Source organism: Pholis gunnellus (assembly GCF_910591455.1).
Source record: "Pholis gunnellus genome assembly, chromosome: 4".
Classification (NCBI taxonomy): domain Eukaryota; kingdom Metazoa; phylum Chordata; class Actinopteri; order Perciformes; family Pholidae; genus Pholis; species Pholis gunnellus.
In genome coordinates, this window is record NC_136530.1 from 570,834 (window position 1) to 589,940 (window position 19,107).

At 41.9% G+C, this 19,107-nt stretch overlaps 1 protein-coding gene across 3 annotated transcripts in view; it reads left to right on the forward strand.

The window, feature by feature from the left end:
• Positions 1-716: 716 nt before the first annotated feature.
• tp63 (tumor protein p63) overlaps positions 717-19,107 on the forward strand; it is a 33,145-nt gene continuing 14,754 nt past the window's right edge. For 2 of the 3 annotated variants that reach the window (XM_079158098.1, XM_079158099.1), the window contains exons 1-2: positions 13,266-13,466; positions 15,756-16,010. In XM_079158098.1, coding sequence (XP_079014224.1) covers positions 13,422-13,466; positions 15,756-16,010 — 300 coding nt within the window. In that variant the 5' untranslated portion in view covers positions 13,266-13,421. Of the gene's footprint in view, positions 770-7,421; positions 7,557-7,640; positions 7,771-13,265; positions 13,467-15,755; positions 16,011-19,107 lie in introns of those variants that run through there. The other variant, XM_079158100.1, reaches the window with a different exon arrangement.

Below are 19,107 nucleotides of genomic sequence, written 5' to 3' on the forward strand. Positions count from 1 at the left end.
GGATCGGTGTCAGGACAAATCGAACCGCCGGTCGCTGTACATCTTCATTAACAGTACAGCAGCTTAGAGCTCCTGTTGCCTGGATACAACACGTCTATTTATGACCCCCCCCCCCAACCCCCGCTGTGACCCCGCCTTTATTTTAGCCTGCTGAATCATCTGCAGTCCAGCTCTGAGAACCAGGTCTAGGTTTACAGAGTCACAGCGGAGTGTGTGTGTGTGTGTGTGTGTGTGTGTGTGTGTGTGTGTGTGTGTGTGTGTGTGTGTGTGTGTGTGTGTGTGTGTGTGTGTGTCAGCTCTTAAACAGGATTGTTTTCTTCTCGTTTTCATCTCATGAATCAAAGTTTCTTTCACATTTTGGGTGATTTTTGTTAAATATTCAGAGATCTTCAGTCATGTGACACAACAGACAGAAGCCACCAGGGACTCAGTGTGGACATCTGTGACACACATGGGTTGGGGGGGGGGGGGGGGGGGGGGTAGAGTATCTCTGTCCTAGTAACTGAAGGAGAGAGTGACATGTGGCTCAGCTGTAGCTGATTGGTTGGAACGTCACACAGGCTCCTCCCACCTGTAGGCCTGAAGAAGAAGAAGAAGTCACATCCATCCGTCAAACGTCCTCCACTCTGCAGCCTCCCACACCTCTATATTTATTCATCTTTATGTATTTATGTATTCTGTGTTTGTTGCACATGTTTGTTGAGGACCAGCTGAAGAGAAGTTGTGAGAACATGAGTTCTCCTCACACAGATGTGTTCCCCTTCCACCGGTGAGTGATGATTCCATTCATTAGAGGTTCAATTAACATCTTTAACGTGTGATTCATGATTTAACATCTTTAACGTGTGAATCATGAAGCAGAGATTACATTAACTACATTAACACGAGCTCCGTCCTGAGTAGTATTACTAGTAATATACTTTATTAGTAAGGCAGCGTTAATAAAGGGCCATCAGAGACAAAGTGATCCTGATCAACACATTTAATGCAAAAGCATGTTGTGATGCAGAAGATGTTTTAATGCAGAGAGAGAGAGAGAGAGAGAGAGAGAGAGAGAGAGAGAGAGAGAGAGAGACAGAGAGAGAGAGAGAGAGAGAGACAGAGAGAGAGAGAGACAGAGAGAGAGAGAGAGAGAGAGAGAGAGAGAGAGAGAGAGAGAGAGAGAGAGAGACAGAGAGACAGAGAGACAGAGAGAGAGAGAGAGAGAGAGAGAGAGAGAGAGAGAGAGAGAGACAGAGAGAGAGAGAGAGAGACAGCGTTTCATCCTCAATGTCTCTCCAGGGCCTCGTTCCTCGTACGTGGTTCACTAAGTGGATCAGATGTCCTGTTAGCAGCTTAAATGAACCCGATGGTTGAAGTCAGGCTATCTCGGTTCCTCAAAGGCTGATCCGCTCAAACGGTCTCGTTCAGTAGAACCAGACTAGAACCAGACTAGAACCAGACTAGAACCAGACTTCAGTCATCAGGATCGGTGGCGTGCCCGTCCTGCTTCAGAAGGAGGACGCGTCGATCACAGAAACCATGATTTTCTAACAGGACGATGCAGATGAAGTGACGAGCAGGAGATGATCATGAACTCATGTGAGGAGCTCCAGACCATCATCATGACATCATCTAACACCTCCGCCGCTGAGAGGGCGAGACAAGAAGCACGGCCACACGTCACAGACACGTTGATGCGTCAGTGTTGGAACATGTATCGGCTCATTTTAAGCCTCATCAGCCCGACCAATCACAGGACTCGTCTTTAAAAGTGCTGCTGGCAGCAGCTTCATGGAACCATCATCCAATGAGATCTAGAGACAAGAAGGATCTCAACTCTTCACCAAGAAGATCAAAACAAAGAGCATCTAACTGATACCAATGAAGAGATGCTGATGAGGATAGATGTGCTGTGTGCGCTTCTAGAATACAGTTCTATAATATAGATCTATTACATATAGAACTAGGAGTTTGAATGTGTGTGAATGTGTGTGTGGGCGGATCAGTGTGTGTGTGTTATTCATAATCAGCAGTAAATGAATGTTGTGTGATTGTCTCTGTTCTTCATCATGTTCATCAGTAATGATCTCTATGGTGTACTAATAATACTGTCACATCATTATGATGCTTTACACCATCATGTAGTTCAACCAGACATCAAGAGGACACGGGAGCAAGTACACACACACACACACATGACTCAGCATGGTGACCAGTGCAACATGTTGCCATGGTGACGTGATGAACACATCATGAGCTTCTTCAGCACCAGATAAACGTGATGAACAGCACGGCGTGCAGCGGCTTTACCGATGTTCTCTCATCACCGACGCTGAACAAACATGAAGCAAAGACAATAAAATCATTTAAGAAATAAGAAAACTCAATAATTCAATAAACATTGTGCACATGTGACAAAATAGCAACTTATCAATCAATATGATCAATCTATAGATATATGTATATATGTATATATCTGGTCTCTGGTCTCTGGTCTCTGGTCTCTGGACTCTAGTCTCTGGTCTCTGGACTCTGGACTCTAGTCTCTGGTCTCTGGACTCTAGTCTCTGGTCTCTGGACTCTGGTCTCTGGTCTCTGGACTCTAGTCTCTGGTCTCTGGACTCTGGACTCTAGTCTCTGGTCTCTGGACTCTGGTCTCTGGTCTCTGGACTCTGGTCTCTGGTCTCTGGACTCTAGTCTCTGGTCTCTGGACTCTGGACTCTAGTCTCTGGTCTCTGGACTCTAGTCTCTGGTCTCTGGACTCTGGTCTCTGGTCTCTGGACTCTAGTCTCTGGTCTCTGGACTCTGGACTCTAGTCTCTGGTCTCTGGACTCTAGTCTCTGGTCTCTGGACTCTGGTCTCTGGTCTCTGGACTCTAGTCTCTGGTCTCTGGACTCTGGACTCTGGTCTCTCTCTGGTCTTGTCACGATTAGGCTTTGCCTCTGTGTTCTGTGTTTGTCTACCCTCCTCACTCTACCTGTCAGTCACTCCCTCAGCTTATTCCCTTCACCTGCCGCTGATTAGTAATCAAGCACTTCCCCCTCATCAGCACAACTCTTCTCACCTGTTCTTCCCTCTTCATAAGCTCCTGCCCATCAGTCACTCCTTGCCAGATTCTTGCTAGGTCTACCTGCCCGTTCGGCTTGTCCTGTTACTGGTTTCCCTGTCTGCCTGCCCTGTTTTCCGTCCTGCTGGATTTCCTCCCCTCTTCCCTTGTCTCTTCCGTGGATGCCCCATTGTGCCTGTAAGTCTGCTGTTTGATTTGAATTGTTCATTAAAACACCTTCTACACGCTACTCTGCCTGGTCTGCGCTTGAGTCCTCCACCATGCCCCGTGACAGGTCTCTGGTCTCTGGACTCTAGTCTCTGGTCTCTGGTCTCTGGTCTCTGGACTAAAGGAACCGGAGTGGTTGTTTGTTGTGTTTTCGTGGACCTGAAGGAGACGATGACTCCGCCCTGTTCAGAGGGGACCTGTGACCCTGAGCCTCGTCTGCAGGCGCTGCTCCTTCTTTCAGTGGAGGCTGAAGGAGGAGCTGTGAGAGCAGACGAGGAGAGAAACACACAAGACGTCTATCATAAGGACACACAAACAACACACATATTTATCCTGAGAAATAAAAGCATTCATACATTAAAAACACCACAAAAGAAGAAAACACAAACAGAACAAACCCCAAAGACTTCACATATCAAAGTATTTCTATATTTATATTTGTTCTCTGTTTGATGCGTCTTTAAACTCTAATATTAATAATCTAATACGTTTATTAAACTTCCCAGAGCTGACGATGCAGACGGAGAAACTTATAATATTATATATAATATAATATAATATCAGACATCAGGAAAAGTTAACGAGGTCGGCGTTTTAAAGCTAAAGCTCAAATCAAAGGAGGCTTAAGTGAGGCAGAGGAGGAGCAAGAGGAGGAGGAGGAAGAGGAGGAGGAGGAAGAGGAGGAGGAGGAGGAGGAAGAGGAGGAGGAGGAAGAGGAGGAGGAGGAAGAGGAGGAGGAAGAGGAGGAGCACCTCCAGAAGATAAAAGAATATTATAAAGACATATTTATTCATTGTTGCCTTAAACTAGCTACATTTGTTATTTTCTCATCTGTTACACGTTCTATTGTTCTAACACACGTTCTATTGTTCTAACACACGTTCTATTGTTCTAACACACGTTCTATTGTTCTAACACACACGTTCTATTATTCTAACACACACGTTATATTGTTCTAACACACGTTCTATTGTTCTAACACACGTTCTATTGTTCTAACACACGTTCTATTGTTCTAACACACACGTTCTATTATTCTAACACACACGTTATATTGTTCTAACACACGTTCTATTGTTCTAACACACGTTATATTGTTCTAACACACATTCTATTGTTCTAACAGACACGTTATATTGTTCTAACACACGTTCTATTGTTCCAACACACACGTTCTATTGTTCTAACACACGTTCTATTGTTCCAGCACACACGTTCTATTGTTCTAACACACACGTATTGTTCTAACACACACGTTCTATTGTTCCAGCACACACGTTCTATTGTTCTAACACATGTTCTATTGTTCCAGCACACACGTTCTATTGTTCTAACACACACATTGTATTGTTCTAAAACACACGTTCTATTGTTCTAACACACACGTTGTATTGTTCTAACACACACGTTCTATTGTTCTAACACACACGTTCTATTGTTCTAACACACGTTATATTGTTCTAACAGACACGTTGTATTGTTCTAACACACACGTTCTATTGTTCTAACACACACGTTCTATTGTTCCAGCACACACGTTCTATTGTTCTAACACACGTTCTATTGTTCCAGCACACACGTTCTATTGTTCTAACACACACGTTGTATTATTCTAACACACACGTTCTATTGTTCTAACACACACGTTGTATTGTTCTAACACACACGTTCTATTGTTCTAACACACACGTTCTATTGTTCTAACACACGTTATATTGTTCTAACAGACACGTTGTATTGTTCTAACACACACGTTCTATTGTTCTAACACACACTTTGTATTGTTCTAACACACACGTTCTATTGTTCTAACACACGTTATATTGTTCTAACACACGTTCTATTGTTCTAACAGACACGTTCTATTGTTCTAACACACACGTTGTATTGTTCTAACACACACGTTCTATTGTTCTAACACACACGTTCTATTGTTCTAACACACACTTTGTATTGTTCTAACACACACGTTCTATTGTTCTAACACACGTTATATTGTTCTAACACACGTTGTATTGTTCTAACAGACACGTTATATTGTTCTAACACACGTTGTATTGTTCTAACACACACGTTCTATTGTTCTAACACACACGTTCTATTGTTCTAACACACACTTTGTATTGTTCTAACACACACGTTCTATTGTTCTAACACACGTTATATTGTTCTAACACACGTTGTATTGTTCTAACAGACACGTTCTATTGTTCTAACACACACGTTGTATTGTTCTAACACACACGTTCTATTGTTCTAACACACACTTTGTATTGTTCTAACACACACGTTCTATTGTTCTAACACACGTTATATTGTTCTAACACACGTTGTATTGTTCTAACAGACACGTTCTATTGTTCTAACACACACGTTGTATTGTTCTAACACACACGTTCTATTGTTCTAACACACACGTTCTATTGTTCTAACACACACTTTGTATTGTTCTAACACACACGTTCTATTGTTCTAACACACGTTGTATTGTTCTAACACACGTTATATTGTTCTAACACACGTTGTATTGTTCTAACACACACGTTGTATTGTTCTAACACACACGTTCTATTGTTCTAACACACGTCATATTGTTCTAACACACGTTCTATTGTTCTAACAGACACGTTCTATTGTTCTAGTATTTAACATTATTTTGGCTCTGAGGACCTTTGAAGCAGTCGATTTAAATGTTTCTGTTTTATATGATGCTATTCATCGATTGCTTCGCTTTTATCTCAAAGAATTTAAATGTATTCTTTGATTCTTCACGTCTAACGAGCTGCTCACCTGAACGAAAGAAAACATTTTATGAGCGCTTTGATTCTCAGTATTTTGCATCGTTGCTCTTCTGAAGAAGTCAAAGCTTCTAAATGTCTTCTTTATGTTTCATCTGCTGCAGCTTCTGTTTCTATGGTTTTTTTGGGGCTTTGTTAACTAAATATTTAACATGTTCAGAAGTGACACTCCCTCCTGACTTCCTGCTACATAACTTCATTAGATATGCCTGTGTTTGTAAGTCAGGTATTAATATCAGTCATCACACAGAGGAGGGGGAATTCCAGAGCCCAGAATAGTGGCAGCTTCAGATGCTGCTCACATACCAGGAGCTGCAGCCGTGTCTCATGTGGAGCGACGGGGGAATTCCACCTCCGACTGCAGCGTGCGCCACTTCAGCGGGAACAATAGCAGCAGGTGTCTGGTTTCAGGGGAGCGGGTCAAAGAGCCTCGCTGCAGAATCACCTTTCTGTGTTGGACAAATATTCTGTATTATGCAGCCTGACTCCTGCACAATGGAGGTGCTCTTCATGAATGGCTGCTAGCAGGACTCCTCCTCCTCCTCCTCTTCCTCCTCCTCCAGCTGGGTGGCCACATCTCAGCCCAGCTGAATGTGCTGACGTGGCAACTTTTAAAACTACCTATTAAAATACTTCTTCTGTTTTTAAATTGCCAACAGGGAGGTGAAGTCCCGCCCCTGCAGGTGGACCACCTGGGACCTTATTCTATAATATGTATATTAATAACATGTAAAGGAGTCCTGTTTGAATGGTGCCATGAATAACACACGTGATGTTTGACCTCTCTGAGCCACCGTAGGAGGATGGCTATAACACACATGATGTAGAACGATTAGACAGTCGTGATGAACTTCATTCAGTTTCTTCTGGTTTTGTGACGTTTCACTACCGATAGAAGAATGAAACGTATCAGACTCAGCGTTCAGCGTTTCTGTGCAAACGATTTTTATTGAATGAACTTTAGAAACATTTTGAAAAACACAAACTCTGTGTTTGAAGGTCTGAAGACTGAAAGTATTTAAATAAGAAGACTAAAGGACGGGTTTGTGACTTTCAGACGTGTTTCCTACTGGAAAAACTGAACAACTAACTAACTAACCAACCAACCAACCAACCAATGACTAACTAACCAACTAACCAACTAACCAATGACTAACTAACCAACTAACCAACTAACTATCTAAATAACTTAACTTATGATACTTTGTCTAACGTGATGTTCCGTCGCTCCGTTAGTGACGTTTAGGAGAAACATGGTGTTGGTCCTAAAGCAGGAAGTAAAAGACGTGGTCGGGACATGAACCCTGGTCTTCTGGGTGAAAGTCCTGTTGGTAAAATGAATGCGGTGGTTTGGTGTCTCGCTGCAGACTCAGGGACGCTTCGTCTCATCTGTCCTGCAGAGAGAGCTCCTTCCTCTCCACCGTGTCCCAGAACCAGCCGGCTCAGACCAGCGACCTCTTCAGCCAGGACGTCTTCAACCAGCTGTTTGAGCTGCTGGACCAGTGAGTGAAGAATGCTACAGCTAACATCGCTAACACACACACAGCACAGCCTTTAAACATGTACCGATGTGGACTGTGTTTCAGATCCTCCATTCATTCAGTGCAGCCCATTGAGCTGAACTTCAGAGACGGAGCGGCCGACGGCTCTGCAGCAAACAGCATCCAGATCAGCATGGACTGCATCACGATGCACGAGCCGGACGACCCGCTGGATGTGAGTACGTCGCTCTGCTGCCTCAGAAAAACTCTCTGAAACCTTCTCACTGCTGCAGAACCTGCAGCTCCCACCAGACCAGAGGAATATTTAACGTGTGATGTGCTGTACAACCGGTAATCTCTCTTTAGTTCATATTTCTATTGATCAATACATGTTCTTAATTCTAAAAGTCACATGTTGTGGCTGATTAATAAACGTGTCTGAGGTCACTTTCATCCAGCAGTAAACTCATTTTCCTTCTGAGCGCCGGAGTTTTCAGCAGATAATCTGTTTGATACGTGGAGAGACTGTCAGCCGCTCACGTGACTGAAGATGACGTGATTCTCGATCACGTTCAGGTGTCAGAAACACAACTTCTTGGTTCAGTGAAAGAACATTTTGTTTTGTTGTTTGTATCTTCATGTTTCAAGCAGAACATGAAGAGCGGTCTCCTGGGTGAGAGTCCTGTGTTACACATGGAAACCATAACTGGGTAGTTTATCTGAGCGTTGTAGTCCGGTGAACTGTGGTTGTGTTGGAGGTTTTAGTAGTTCAGTGAACCTTTGTAGTTTCAAATGTTCCGTCTCTTTCAGACGTTCTGCTCTGACAGACGTCTCCTCCCACTAAAGGAATGCTGCTGTCCATCCAGAGAGGAAAAAATACAAATGTTACCCTGGGGGGAGGGGGGGGGAGGGGGGGGGGAGGGGGGGGGAGTGCTCCCTTGAACCCGGTGATTAATTCCCCCCCCCTTCAGAGGGGCGTGCCTCTGATTGGCACGCCAGCAGCAGCTCGGGCAGCAAAGCGCTCGCTGCCTTTCACCATCATTAGAGTTGATGAACAGAGGGGGGGGCCGAATCAACCCCCCCGCTCCACCCAGGTGGAGGTGTGCCTCCTTCATGAGTCATTAGGAAGCAGCTCCCTGAGGGGCTGCTTTGTATTGTGGAGGGTTTATGTTTAATCTGAAATTCCTTTTTCTTTCTGTGGCTGCAGGGCAGCTGTTGAACGCAGCACCTGCTCAGTGCTGCAGAGCCTCAGCTCTCATCTATCAGTAGGACCCTCTCTGTGGGGGGGGGGGGGGTAGAATAACATGCAGGAATGCAGCTGAAATAGAGGCAGAAACACTATATCCCCCAAACAGCTGATCTCACAGCCAGATAAAGTGATCAGCTGAGCTCAGTCAACACACAGCGATCGATGCTTTCTGTTTGGATTCTCTGCAGCGGAATCATTCAGAGAGTCAACGGCACAGAAGAGTTTACTGTTTGACCCCAGAGAATCCTCTTTGTACTGCTCTACATCATTCATCATCACACAGCAGAACAAGCTGTATTCATACAGACACACACACTCATACACACACACACACACTTCACTCAGCTGATTGTGATCGGTCATGATTGGTGATTGACAGTCAGGTTGGACCAATCAGAGCAGAGCTGATGGGTCAGAGCATCAATATATCAGATATGACATCAGATATAGATCATAAATCACATAAATCATCAACATGGAAACTACCAGAAAAATACAGAGAAAACAAGAATATATATTGAGATTTATATATTGTTGATTTAATGTTTTTTCAGTGTAAAGCTGAAGAATCTGAAACATGTGGAGCAAATATTCCATGTTTTCTTCTTCTTCTTTTTATAGATATATTTCTAGGTGGATACATTTTAAGGAGCTGTAGACAGATCTCTAGTTTTAAAAAGCAGCAGGACTTTAATATTGACTTGTATTATTGTTGAGTAACATTCTGTATTTGATCTAAAGTCATTAAACATTAACATTAATAAGTTATTTTGGGGGTCACCAGTGATTTTGATCAATTATTTTATTCCTCTTTTTAAGGCTCTAAATAACTCATTTATTCCTCTTTTTAAGGCTCTAAATAACTCATTCATTTCATTTTTAAGGCTCTAAATAACTCATTCATTTCATTTTTAAGGCTCTAAATAACTCATTCATTTCATTTTTAAGGCTCTAAATAAATCATTCATTTCTCTTTTAAAGGCTCTCAATAAATCATTCATTTATCTTTTAAAGGCTCTAAATAAATCATTTATTTCTCTTTTTAAGGCTCTAAATAAATCATTTACTTCTCTTTTTAAGGCTCTAAATAAATCATTTATTTCTCTTTTAAAGGCTCTAAATAAATCATTTATTTCTCTTTTTAAGGCTCTAAATAAATCTTTTATTTCTCTTTTAAAGGCTCTAATTAAATAATATATTTTTCTTTTAAAGGCTCTAAATAAATCATTTATTTCTCTTTTAAAGGCTCTAAATAAATCATTTATTTCTCTTTTTAAGGCTCTAAATAAATCTTTTATTTCTCTTTTAAAGGCTCTAAATAAATCTTTTATTTCTCTTTTAAAGGCTCTAAATAAATCATTTATTTCTCTTTTTAAGGCTCTAAATAAATATTTTATTTCTCTTTTAAAGGCTCTAAATAAATATTTTATTTCTCTTTTTAAGGCTCTAAATAAATCATTTACTTTTCTTTTAAAGGCTCTAAATAAATCATTTATTTCTCTTTTAAAGGCTCTAAATAAATCATTTATTTCTCTTTTAAAGGCTCTAAATAAATCATTTATTTCTCTTTTAAAGGCTCTAAATAAATCTTTTATTTCTCTTTTTAAGGCTCTAAATAAATCATTTACTTCTCTTTTAAAGGCTCTAAATAAATCTTTTATTTCTCTTTTTAAGGCTCTAAATAAATCATTTACTTCTCTTTTTAAAGCTCTGAATAAATCATTTACTTCTCTTTTAAAGGCTCTAAATAAATCATTTACTTCTCTTTTTAAGGCTCTAAATAAATATTTTATTTCTCTTTTAAAGGCTCTAAATAAATATTTTATTTCTCTTTTTAAGGCTCTAAATAAATCATTTACTTTTCTTTTAAAGGCTCTAAATAAATCATTTATTTCTCTTTTAAAGGCTCTAAATAAATCATTTATTTCTCTTTTTAAGGCTCTAAATAAATCTTTTATTTCTCTTTTAAAGGCTCTAATTAAATAATATATTTTTCTTTTAAAGGCTCTAAATAAATCATTTATTTCTCTTTTAAAGGCTCTAAATAAATCATTTATTTCTCTTTTAAAGGCTCTAAATAAATCATTTATTTCTCTTTTTAAGGCTCTAAATAAATCATTTATTTCTCTTTTAAAGGCTCTAAATAAATCATTTATTTCTCTTTTTAAGGCTCTAAATAAATCATTTATTTCTCTTTTAAAGGCTCTAAATAAATCTTTTATTTCTCTTTTAAAGGCTCTAAATAAATCATTTATTTCTCTTTTTAAGGCTCTAAATAAATATTTTATTTCTCTTTTAAAGGCTCTAAATAAATCTTTTATTTCTCTTTTTAAGGCTCTAAATAAATCATTTATTTCTCATTTTAAGGCTCTAAATAAATCATTTATTTCTCTTTTAAAGGCTCTAAATAAATCTTTTATTTCTCTTTTTAAGGCTCTAAATAAATCATTTACTTCTCTTTTAAAGGCTCTAAATAAATCTTTTATTTCTCTTTTTAAGGCTCTAAATAAATCATTTACTTCTCTTTTTAAAGCTCTGAATAAATTGATAATTCCTCTTTACAATGATCTAAATAAAGACTTTACTCCTCTTTTTGATGTTATGGTTTACTTTACTTTTTACTGCTCTAAATATCTTCGGGCATTTGTCTGAAAGAGAGATCTTCAGTGATCAACCTGCCATCAAACAGAAGAAGAGAAAAACCTCCAGAATCTTTTTACTCCAGTGTGTATGTTTTTAATGTCTGTGTTTTTATCTTCTTTATTTTATTCTTGTTTTAGACTTCAACACGTATTCATTTAAGTATTAAACAAAGTATCCCCCAGGGTAACATTATAAAACTGTAAAGAAAACTGTGTTTACATGGATTGTGAAAAAGTACTAAAAACATCAAGTTAAATGTTAAATGTGAATCCAGGGTCGAGATTTTTCCTCCTTAACTCGTCTTCTTTCAGACTAGAGGAAATAAAACATTTATTTTATACTTTGTCTGTTTACGTCTGTAGATTTCTCCTAAATTCACCAACAGTCACCATCACATAATGCCTCATTTGCATATTTAAACATCACATGTCAGTGAACGTGTAACTCAGTAACTCCTCCTCTTAGTGTGAGTGATGAAGTGGTGAAGCTTCATGGTGAATCTATGAGTTCATGTTTTATTCACCTGTAGAGTCTCTAAACGTCTGGAATGAACTAAACGTCTCTTTAAAGGACGTTTTCTCTCAATGAGTTTGTTCTCAGACTCTGATGATGAATCTTCAGCAGCTCTTAATACACCAAACCTCACACGTTCACTCCTCTCTATGTGCTGAAGGTTCGTTCACATCGTTCCCTTTAAGACGTTTCTGTTGAAATGTAATATCCAGAAGGTTAAAGAGTTTAACTTAAAGCAGCTTAAGAACATTATAATAGCAGCAGTTCAGGAGTTTAAGGATTACCACCCAAGTGATGCTGCCTGTCTGTCTGTCTGTCTGTCTGTCTGTCTGGTCTTGAATCCTGACACTTGATCCTAAATAATCAGTCTCTCTGAAGGGAACAACTTTAGTAAATCCTCTTCAGGTCTTCAGGTCTTTTGGTGGACTCTGGTCAAACGATTCATGCATTCTAAGAAGCTTCTGTCTGTCTGTCCTGCTTGAGGACAGACAGAAAGACAGACAGACAGACAGACAGACAGTGAGACAGACAGACAGACAGACAGACAGACAGACAGACAGACAGACAGCCTCCCCTCCGCTGCTCTGACCCTCTCTCGTGTAGTTTTAACATAATGAACTAATCACTGCTCCTCAGGAGCCTCTTTAAAGTTTAGTGTTGATCATCTGACCCTTCGGGGCCCTGAAGGGCCCTTCAGGGCCTCACAGGGTGTGGTCACATCACTGTGTGTTTGGAGCTCGTGGTGCGTTCAGGTTCCTCCATGAAGAACATCTAACATCTACTTTCACTTTAACACATGAAGACGTGTTGATGGAGACGCATCAGCAACATGTCAGCTGTTCTCTGAATGTAACAAAGTGTTGATGAAGATCAGCTGATCACCGTCACACAGAACGACATCATTCATCTCTGATAGCACATTAGCATTCTTATGCTAACTAGCTGCAGCAGCTAGCAGCTAGCCTGCAGTGTGCTCATGGCTGCTTCTCTCTCTGGAGTTAATCTGATAGATGTTCATTCATCTGGAGAAATTAACTTCCCATGATGAGAGCTCAGCGCTGCAGCATGATTGTTTTAGTCGTTTGCATCTGAATCGTCGCAAAGAGAAAGAAAACAAAATAAATACAAGCCGAGTGAAAGGAGGAGGAGGAGGAGGAGGAGGAGGAGGAGGAGGAGGAGGAGGAGGAGGAGGAGGAGGCCTGCTGTCTTCTCTGTCTTCTCCTGCAGAAGGGTGTGGACTCAGGTATAGCTCCTTAGACCCCTCCCCCTCTCCTCCAGGTATATATGTCCTCCCCATAGATTCCTATAGAAGCTCCTGCTAGTCCTCTCCTGCGTCCATAGACCACATCGTAGACCGTAGACCGTAGACCACGTCGTAGACCGTAGACCACGTCGATCCTTCACAGTGAGAGGAAGAGATCTGTGGAATCCTGGAGCCAGTGGAGCAAACAGCAGCAGCTCTGCTCAACCTCAGCGCCAACATGTTGTACCTGGAGACCGGGCCCAGCACCACGTCCTACAGCGAGGTAAGACCAGGACCCAGAAGGCCCCCCCCCCACCCCGGGACCCGCGTCCCGCCTCAAATAGAGGCCTCGGATTTTTATTCTGCTTCTGTTTTAATTCTGGAAACGATTCGGGGTTAAAGCAGGTCTTTGGTGCTGATTGAGGAGAAGAAAGTGTTTAAATTAAGTAGAATGATTTGTGTTTACGGGATCCTGGAGAACCTGGAGAACCTGGAGAACCTGGAGAACCTGGATCCAGAGCGTCCCTCTGGACCTGAGTCAGTGGATCTGATTTATTTGTTCTTTGACTTCGGACGGTTTTGATTTTTTCTGCGGTTCCAAGTTTTTGTTCCTTTCGCGGAAAAGATATAAAGTCAAACTGTAAAGAATGAAAAGCTTCGACTGTTTATTTAAATGATTCAGTTAAATAACGACGTGATTCAGTGATTCATTGACGAAGAAGGATTTTCTATTCTAACTATAAATAGTAAAGATAATAATAATAATAATTAATCTAATTATATTATAAAAACAATCAGCGGGTTTATTTCCACGATAAAAAGAACTCAGCTTGTTTTTTTTCAGCACCATTGAACTTCTGTGATTTTCGGACATTTTATTTTGCATCATTTGAATTGAACTTTTTAATTTGTCTCTGTGAGGTTTTACGGTATTTTCATGTGATTTTCGTGCCGTTCCGTCTTTAGTTTTTCTTCCTCTGTCTCTTGTTTTTTACTGAGTGACGTCTAAAGCCGAGCGCTGATAGATTGCAGGTTGCAGATAGCAGGTGTGTCAGGTCCCTGTCTTTTAAGTTGTTGGGGGGGGGGGGGGGGGGGGGTCTTTAAGTGGTGTCGGGTTCCCCCCCCCCCCCCCCCCCCCCTCCAGTCTCCTGGGAGCCGCTGCTGTTTAGTCCTGGATCCTAATTGCTTTAATGGTGTGTTGATGTAGATACGATCACCTCCGCTGCCCTCCCCAGCAGGGATAAAGGTGTAGATAGACCCCCACCCAGACCCACCCAGACCCACCTACACCCCCGACCCTGTTGTCACTCATCAGTCCCCGTGGTGCTCCTCTGTGGAGGCCAAACACGGAGCTCCAGAGACCCTCCAGGCCTCTCGGGATTCAACCAGAGAGGCTGTGTGACCCCCCAACAACGTGGTCTATGTGACCCCCCAACAACGTGGTCTATGTGACCCCCCAACAACGTGGTCTATGTGACCCCCCAACAACGTGGTCTATGTGACCCCCATCATTTTGATCAGGAGACCTGAGGATATTCATGAATAATAATTCATTCATTCATCAGAGATCTCTTAAATAATAATATTTTATCTTCAGACTCTTCGTTCATTTTAGTGACTTTAAAATGATAGAATTCAAACAGTCTGATTTACGGCGTGTCCCTGAACACACCGTCGCCTCTCAACAGGAGGAACTCTTAAAAGCAGCTAAAGTGGAATCAGATCTGATGAAAGGAGACGAAGAGAAAGCTGATAAATCCCACTTCCACTCAATTAAACATGAAGACGTGATGAGTTCAGGTGCTCTCCTCTTTCATTCAGACCTCCAGAGGCTTTAATGCTGCTGTCTGTCTTTATAGTGATAATTTTACATTGATAATTGGTGCCTGTCACCTACATCAGGTAGTGGGGGGGGGGGGGGGGGGGGGGGGCTGACTCCTCACATATACGGGAAAATACCGTCAAACAGAAAACGCTGTCACCTCTGGTTCTACTTTCCTTCTTTTCATTCATGCTGACAGAATAAAGAAGTAAATAAATAACTAGTTTGAACCGTGTTTCCTCTTCTGAGACACTTTCATCCTTCAAATGCATATATATATATATATCACCACATAATACTATATACTATACTATATATATATATATATAGTATAGTATATAGTATTATGTGGATACTATATAGTATTATGTGGTGATTTACCAGCTGTATCGTGGTGAAAAAACTAAAACTGTAATCAAATGTCTTGTTGGACCTTGAACGCAACACCAGGAAAGACTTGGAGCTTTGTTTTTGTTCATAGTTTCACGAGTTCTTTTGGTTCACTTTCAGTGCGTTTAGGGCCCCAAACTAAAAACCTTCAACATGTTTATTTAAAGGTCAGTCTTGATTTAGATGAAACTTTGTTGCATTAAGTTTTTTTATTCCATGTTTATTTGTTAGGGACAAATATGTATACAAAGAGAACTGCACAACAACTATCCAGCGCCGTGTATCACAGTGTTTTTAGCCCTAAAGATCAAAGTTTTTCACTTTAAATAATTCTCCGTCCGTCCTTCTCGTCTTCTCCAGTCTCAGTACACCAACCTGGGGCTCCTGAACAGCATGGACCAGAGCATCCAGAACGGCGGCTCCACGTCCACCAGCCCGTACAACAACGACCACGCCCAGAACGTGACCGCCCCGTCGCCCTACGCCCAGCCCAGCTCCACCTTCGACGCCCTCTCCCCATCGCCGGCCATCCCGTCCAACACCGACTACGCCGGGACGCACGCCTTCGACGTGTCCTTCCAGCAGTCCAGCACAGCGAAGTCCGCCACCTGGACGGTAAGAACACCTTTAATCCTTGAAAGCAGGCATGACTCTATTGCACTTCCTGTTTGAAGTCAGTGTGTTTCTGGTTCAGATGTCGGAAATCAGGTGTTTAGTTGATGCTGCGTTCACTTACAAGCAGGAAAATTCGGCCGCCTGAAGCTATCTGATGTTTCTATGATAGATCTCTGAGCTTCTACAGACGATCTACAACCATTAACCAAGAGAAACAGTTCATTGAGTAACCATCTTTACATTTTTTTAAAGATTTTTAAACTTTAACCAACTACAGATTTCGGTGGGGAAATATTTCAGAAAATCTAATTCAAGACATTTTTCAGAAACTAGTGAACTAGCAGCACAAAGAAGCACGAACAAAAGTTACAACATTGTTTTTAGCACATTGTTTTTAGAAAAATACGGTATTTCACCGTGAGAGCCACCATGTTTCTTTGACGTCACGTTTGTTTACGACGCCCGACTTGGTATTACGTTTCGGACCAGAATTTCTTTGCACTTCACCGTGTTAGAGGTCGTTATTAGCAGATTTAGTGGAGACGTGAAGTCACGTGACCGTGGTGGAGTTCCTTTATAGACTAACGTGAAGTCACGTGACCGTGGTGGAGTTCCTTTATAGACTAACGTGAAGTCACGTGACCGTGGTGGAGTTCCTTTATAGACTAACGTGAAGTCATGTGACCGTGGTGGAGTTCCTTCATAGACTAACGTGAAGTCGCGTGACCGTGGTGGAGTTCCTTCATAGACTAACATGAAGTCACATGACCGTGGTGGAGTTCCTTCATAGACTAACATGAAGTCACGTGACCGTGGTGGAGTTCCTTCATAGACTAACATGAAGTCACATGACCGTGGTGGAGTTCCTTCATAGACTAACGTGAAGTCGCGTGACCGTGGTGGAGTTCCTTCATAGACTAACGTGAAGTCACGTGACCGTGGTGGAGTTCCTTTATAGACTAACGTGAAGTCGCGTGACCGTGGTGGAGTTCCTTCATAGACTAACATGAAGTCACGTGACCGTGGTGGAGTTCCTTTATAGACTAACATGAAGTCATGTGACCGTGGTGGAGTTCCTTCATAGACTAACGTGAAGTCGCGTGACCGTGGTGGAGTTCCTTCATAGACTAACGTGAAGTCACGTGACCGTGGTGGAGTTCCTTTATAGACTAACATGAAGTCACGTGACCGTGGTGGAGTTCCTTTATAGACTAACGTGAAGTCACATGACCGTGGTGGAGTTCCTTTATAGACTAACATGAAGTCATGTGACCGTGGTGGAGTTCCTTCATAGACTAACGTGAAGTCACGTGACCGTGGTGGAGTTCCTTCATAGACTAACATGAAGTCATGTGACCGTGGTGGAGTTCCTTTATAGACTAACGTGAAGTCGCGTGACCGTGGTGGAGTTCCTTTATAGACTAACGTGAAGTCACGTGACCGTGGTGGAGTTCCTTTATAGACTAACGTGAAGTCACGTGACCGTGGTGGAGTTCCTTTATAGACTAACATGAAGTCACGTGACCGTGGTGGAGTTCCTTTATAGACTAACATGAAGTCACGTGACCGTGGTGGAGTTCCTTTATAGACTAACATGAAGTCATGTGACCGTGGTGGAGTTCCTTTATAGACTAACATGAAGTCACGTGACCGTGGTGGAGTTCCTTCATAGACTAACATGAAGTCATGTGACCGTGGTGGAGTTCCTTTATAGACTAACATGAAGTCATGTGACCGTGGTGGAGTTCCTTTATAGACTAACATGAAGTCACGTGACCGTGGTGGAGTTCCTTCATAGACTAACATGAAGTCATGTGACCGTGGTGGAGTTCCTTTATAGACTAACGTGAAGTCGCGTGACCGTGGTGGAGTTCCTTTATAGACTAACGTGAAGTCGCGTGACCGTGGTGGAGTTCCTTTATAGACTAACGTGAAGTCACGTGACCGTGGTGGAGTTCCTTTATAGACTAACATGAAGTCACGTGACCGTGGTGGAGTTCCTTTATAGACTAACGTGAAGTCACGTGACCGTGGTGGAGTTCCTTTATAGACTAACGTGAAGTCACGTGACCGTGGTGGAGTTCCTTTATAGACTAACATGAAGTCACGTGACCGTGGTGGAGTTCCTTTATAGACTAACATGAAGTCACGTGACCGTGGTGGAGTTCCTTCATAGACTAACATGAAGTCACGTGACCGTGGTGGAGTTCCTTCATAGACTAACATGAAGTCATGTGACCGTGGTGGAGTTCCTTCATAGACTAACGTGAAGTCACGTGACCGTGGTGGAGTTCCTTCATAGACTAACATGAAGTCATGTGACCGTGGTGGAGTTCCTTTATAGACTAACATGAAGTCACGTGACCGTGGTGGAGTTCCTTCATAGACTAACGTGAAGTCATGTGACCGTGGTGGAGTTCCTTTATAGACTAACATGAAGTCACGTGACCGTGGTGGAGTTCCTTCATAGACTAACGTGAAGTCACGTGACCGTGGTGGAGTTCCTTTATAGACTAACATGAAGTCGCGTGACCGTGGTGGAGTTCCTTTATAGACTAACATGAAGTCACGTGACCGTGGTGGAGTTCCTTCATAGACTAACGTGAAGTCACGTGACCGTGGTGGAGTTCCTTTATAGACTAACATGAAGTCAGGTGACCGTGGTGGAGTTCCTTCATAGACTAACATGAAGTCATGTGACAGTGGTGGAGTTCCTTTATAGACTAACGTGAAGTCGCGTGACCGTGGTGGAGTTCCTTTATAGACTAACGTGAAGTCACGTGACCGTGGTGGAGTTCCTTTATAGACTAACATGAAGTCATGTGACCGTGGTGGAGTTCCTTTATAGACTAACGTGAAGTCACGTGACCGTGGTGGAGTTCCTTTATAGACTAACATGAAGTCACGTGACCGTGGTGGAGTTCCTTTATAGACTAACATGAAGTCATGTGACCGTGGTGGAGTTCCTTTATAGACTAACATGAAGTCACGTGACCGTGGTGGAGTTCCTTTATAGACTAACATGAAGTCATGTGACCGTGGTGGAGTTCCTTTATAGACTAACATGAAGTCATGTGACCGTGGTGGAGTTCCTTCA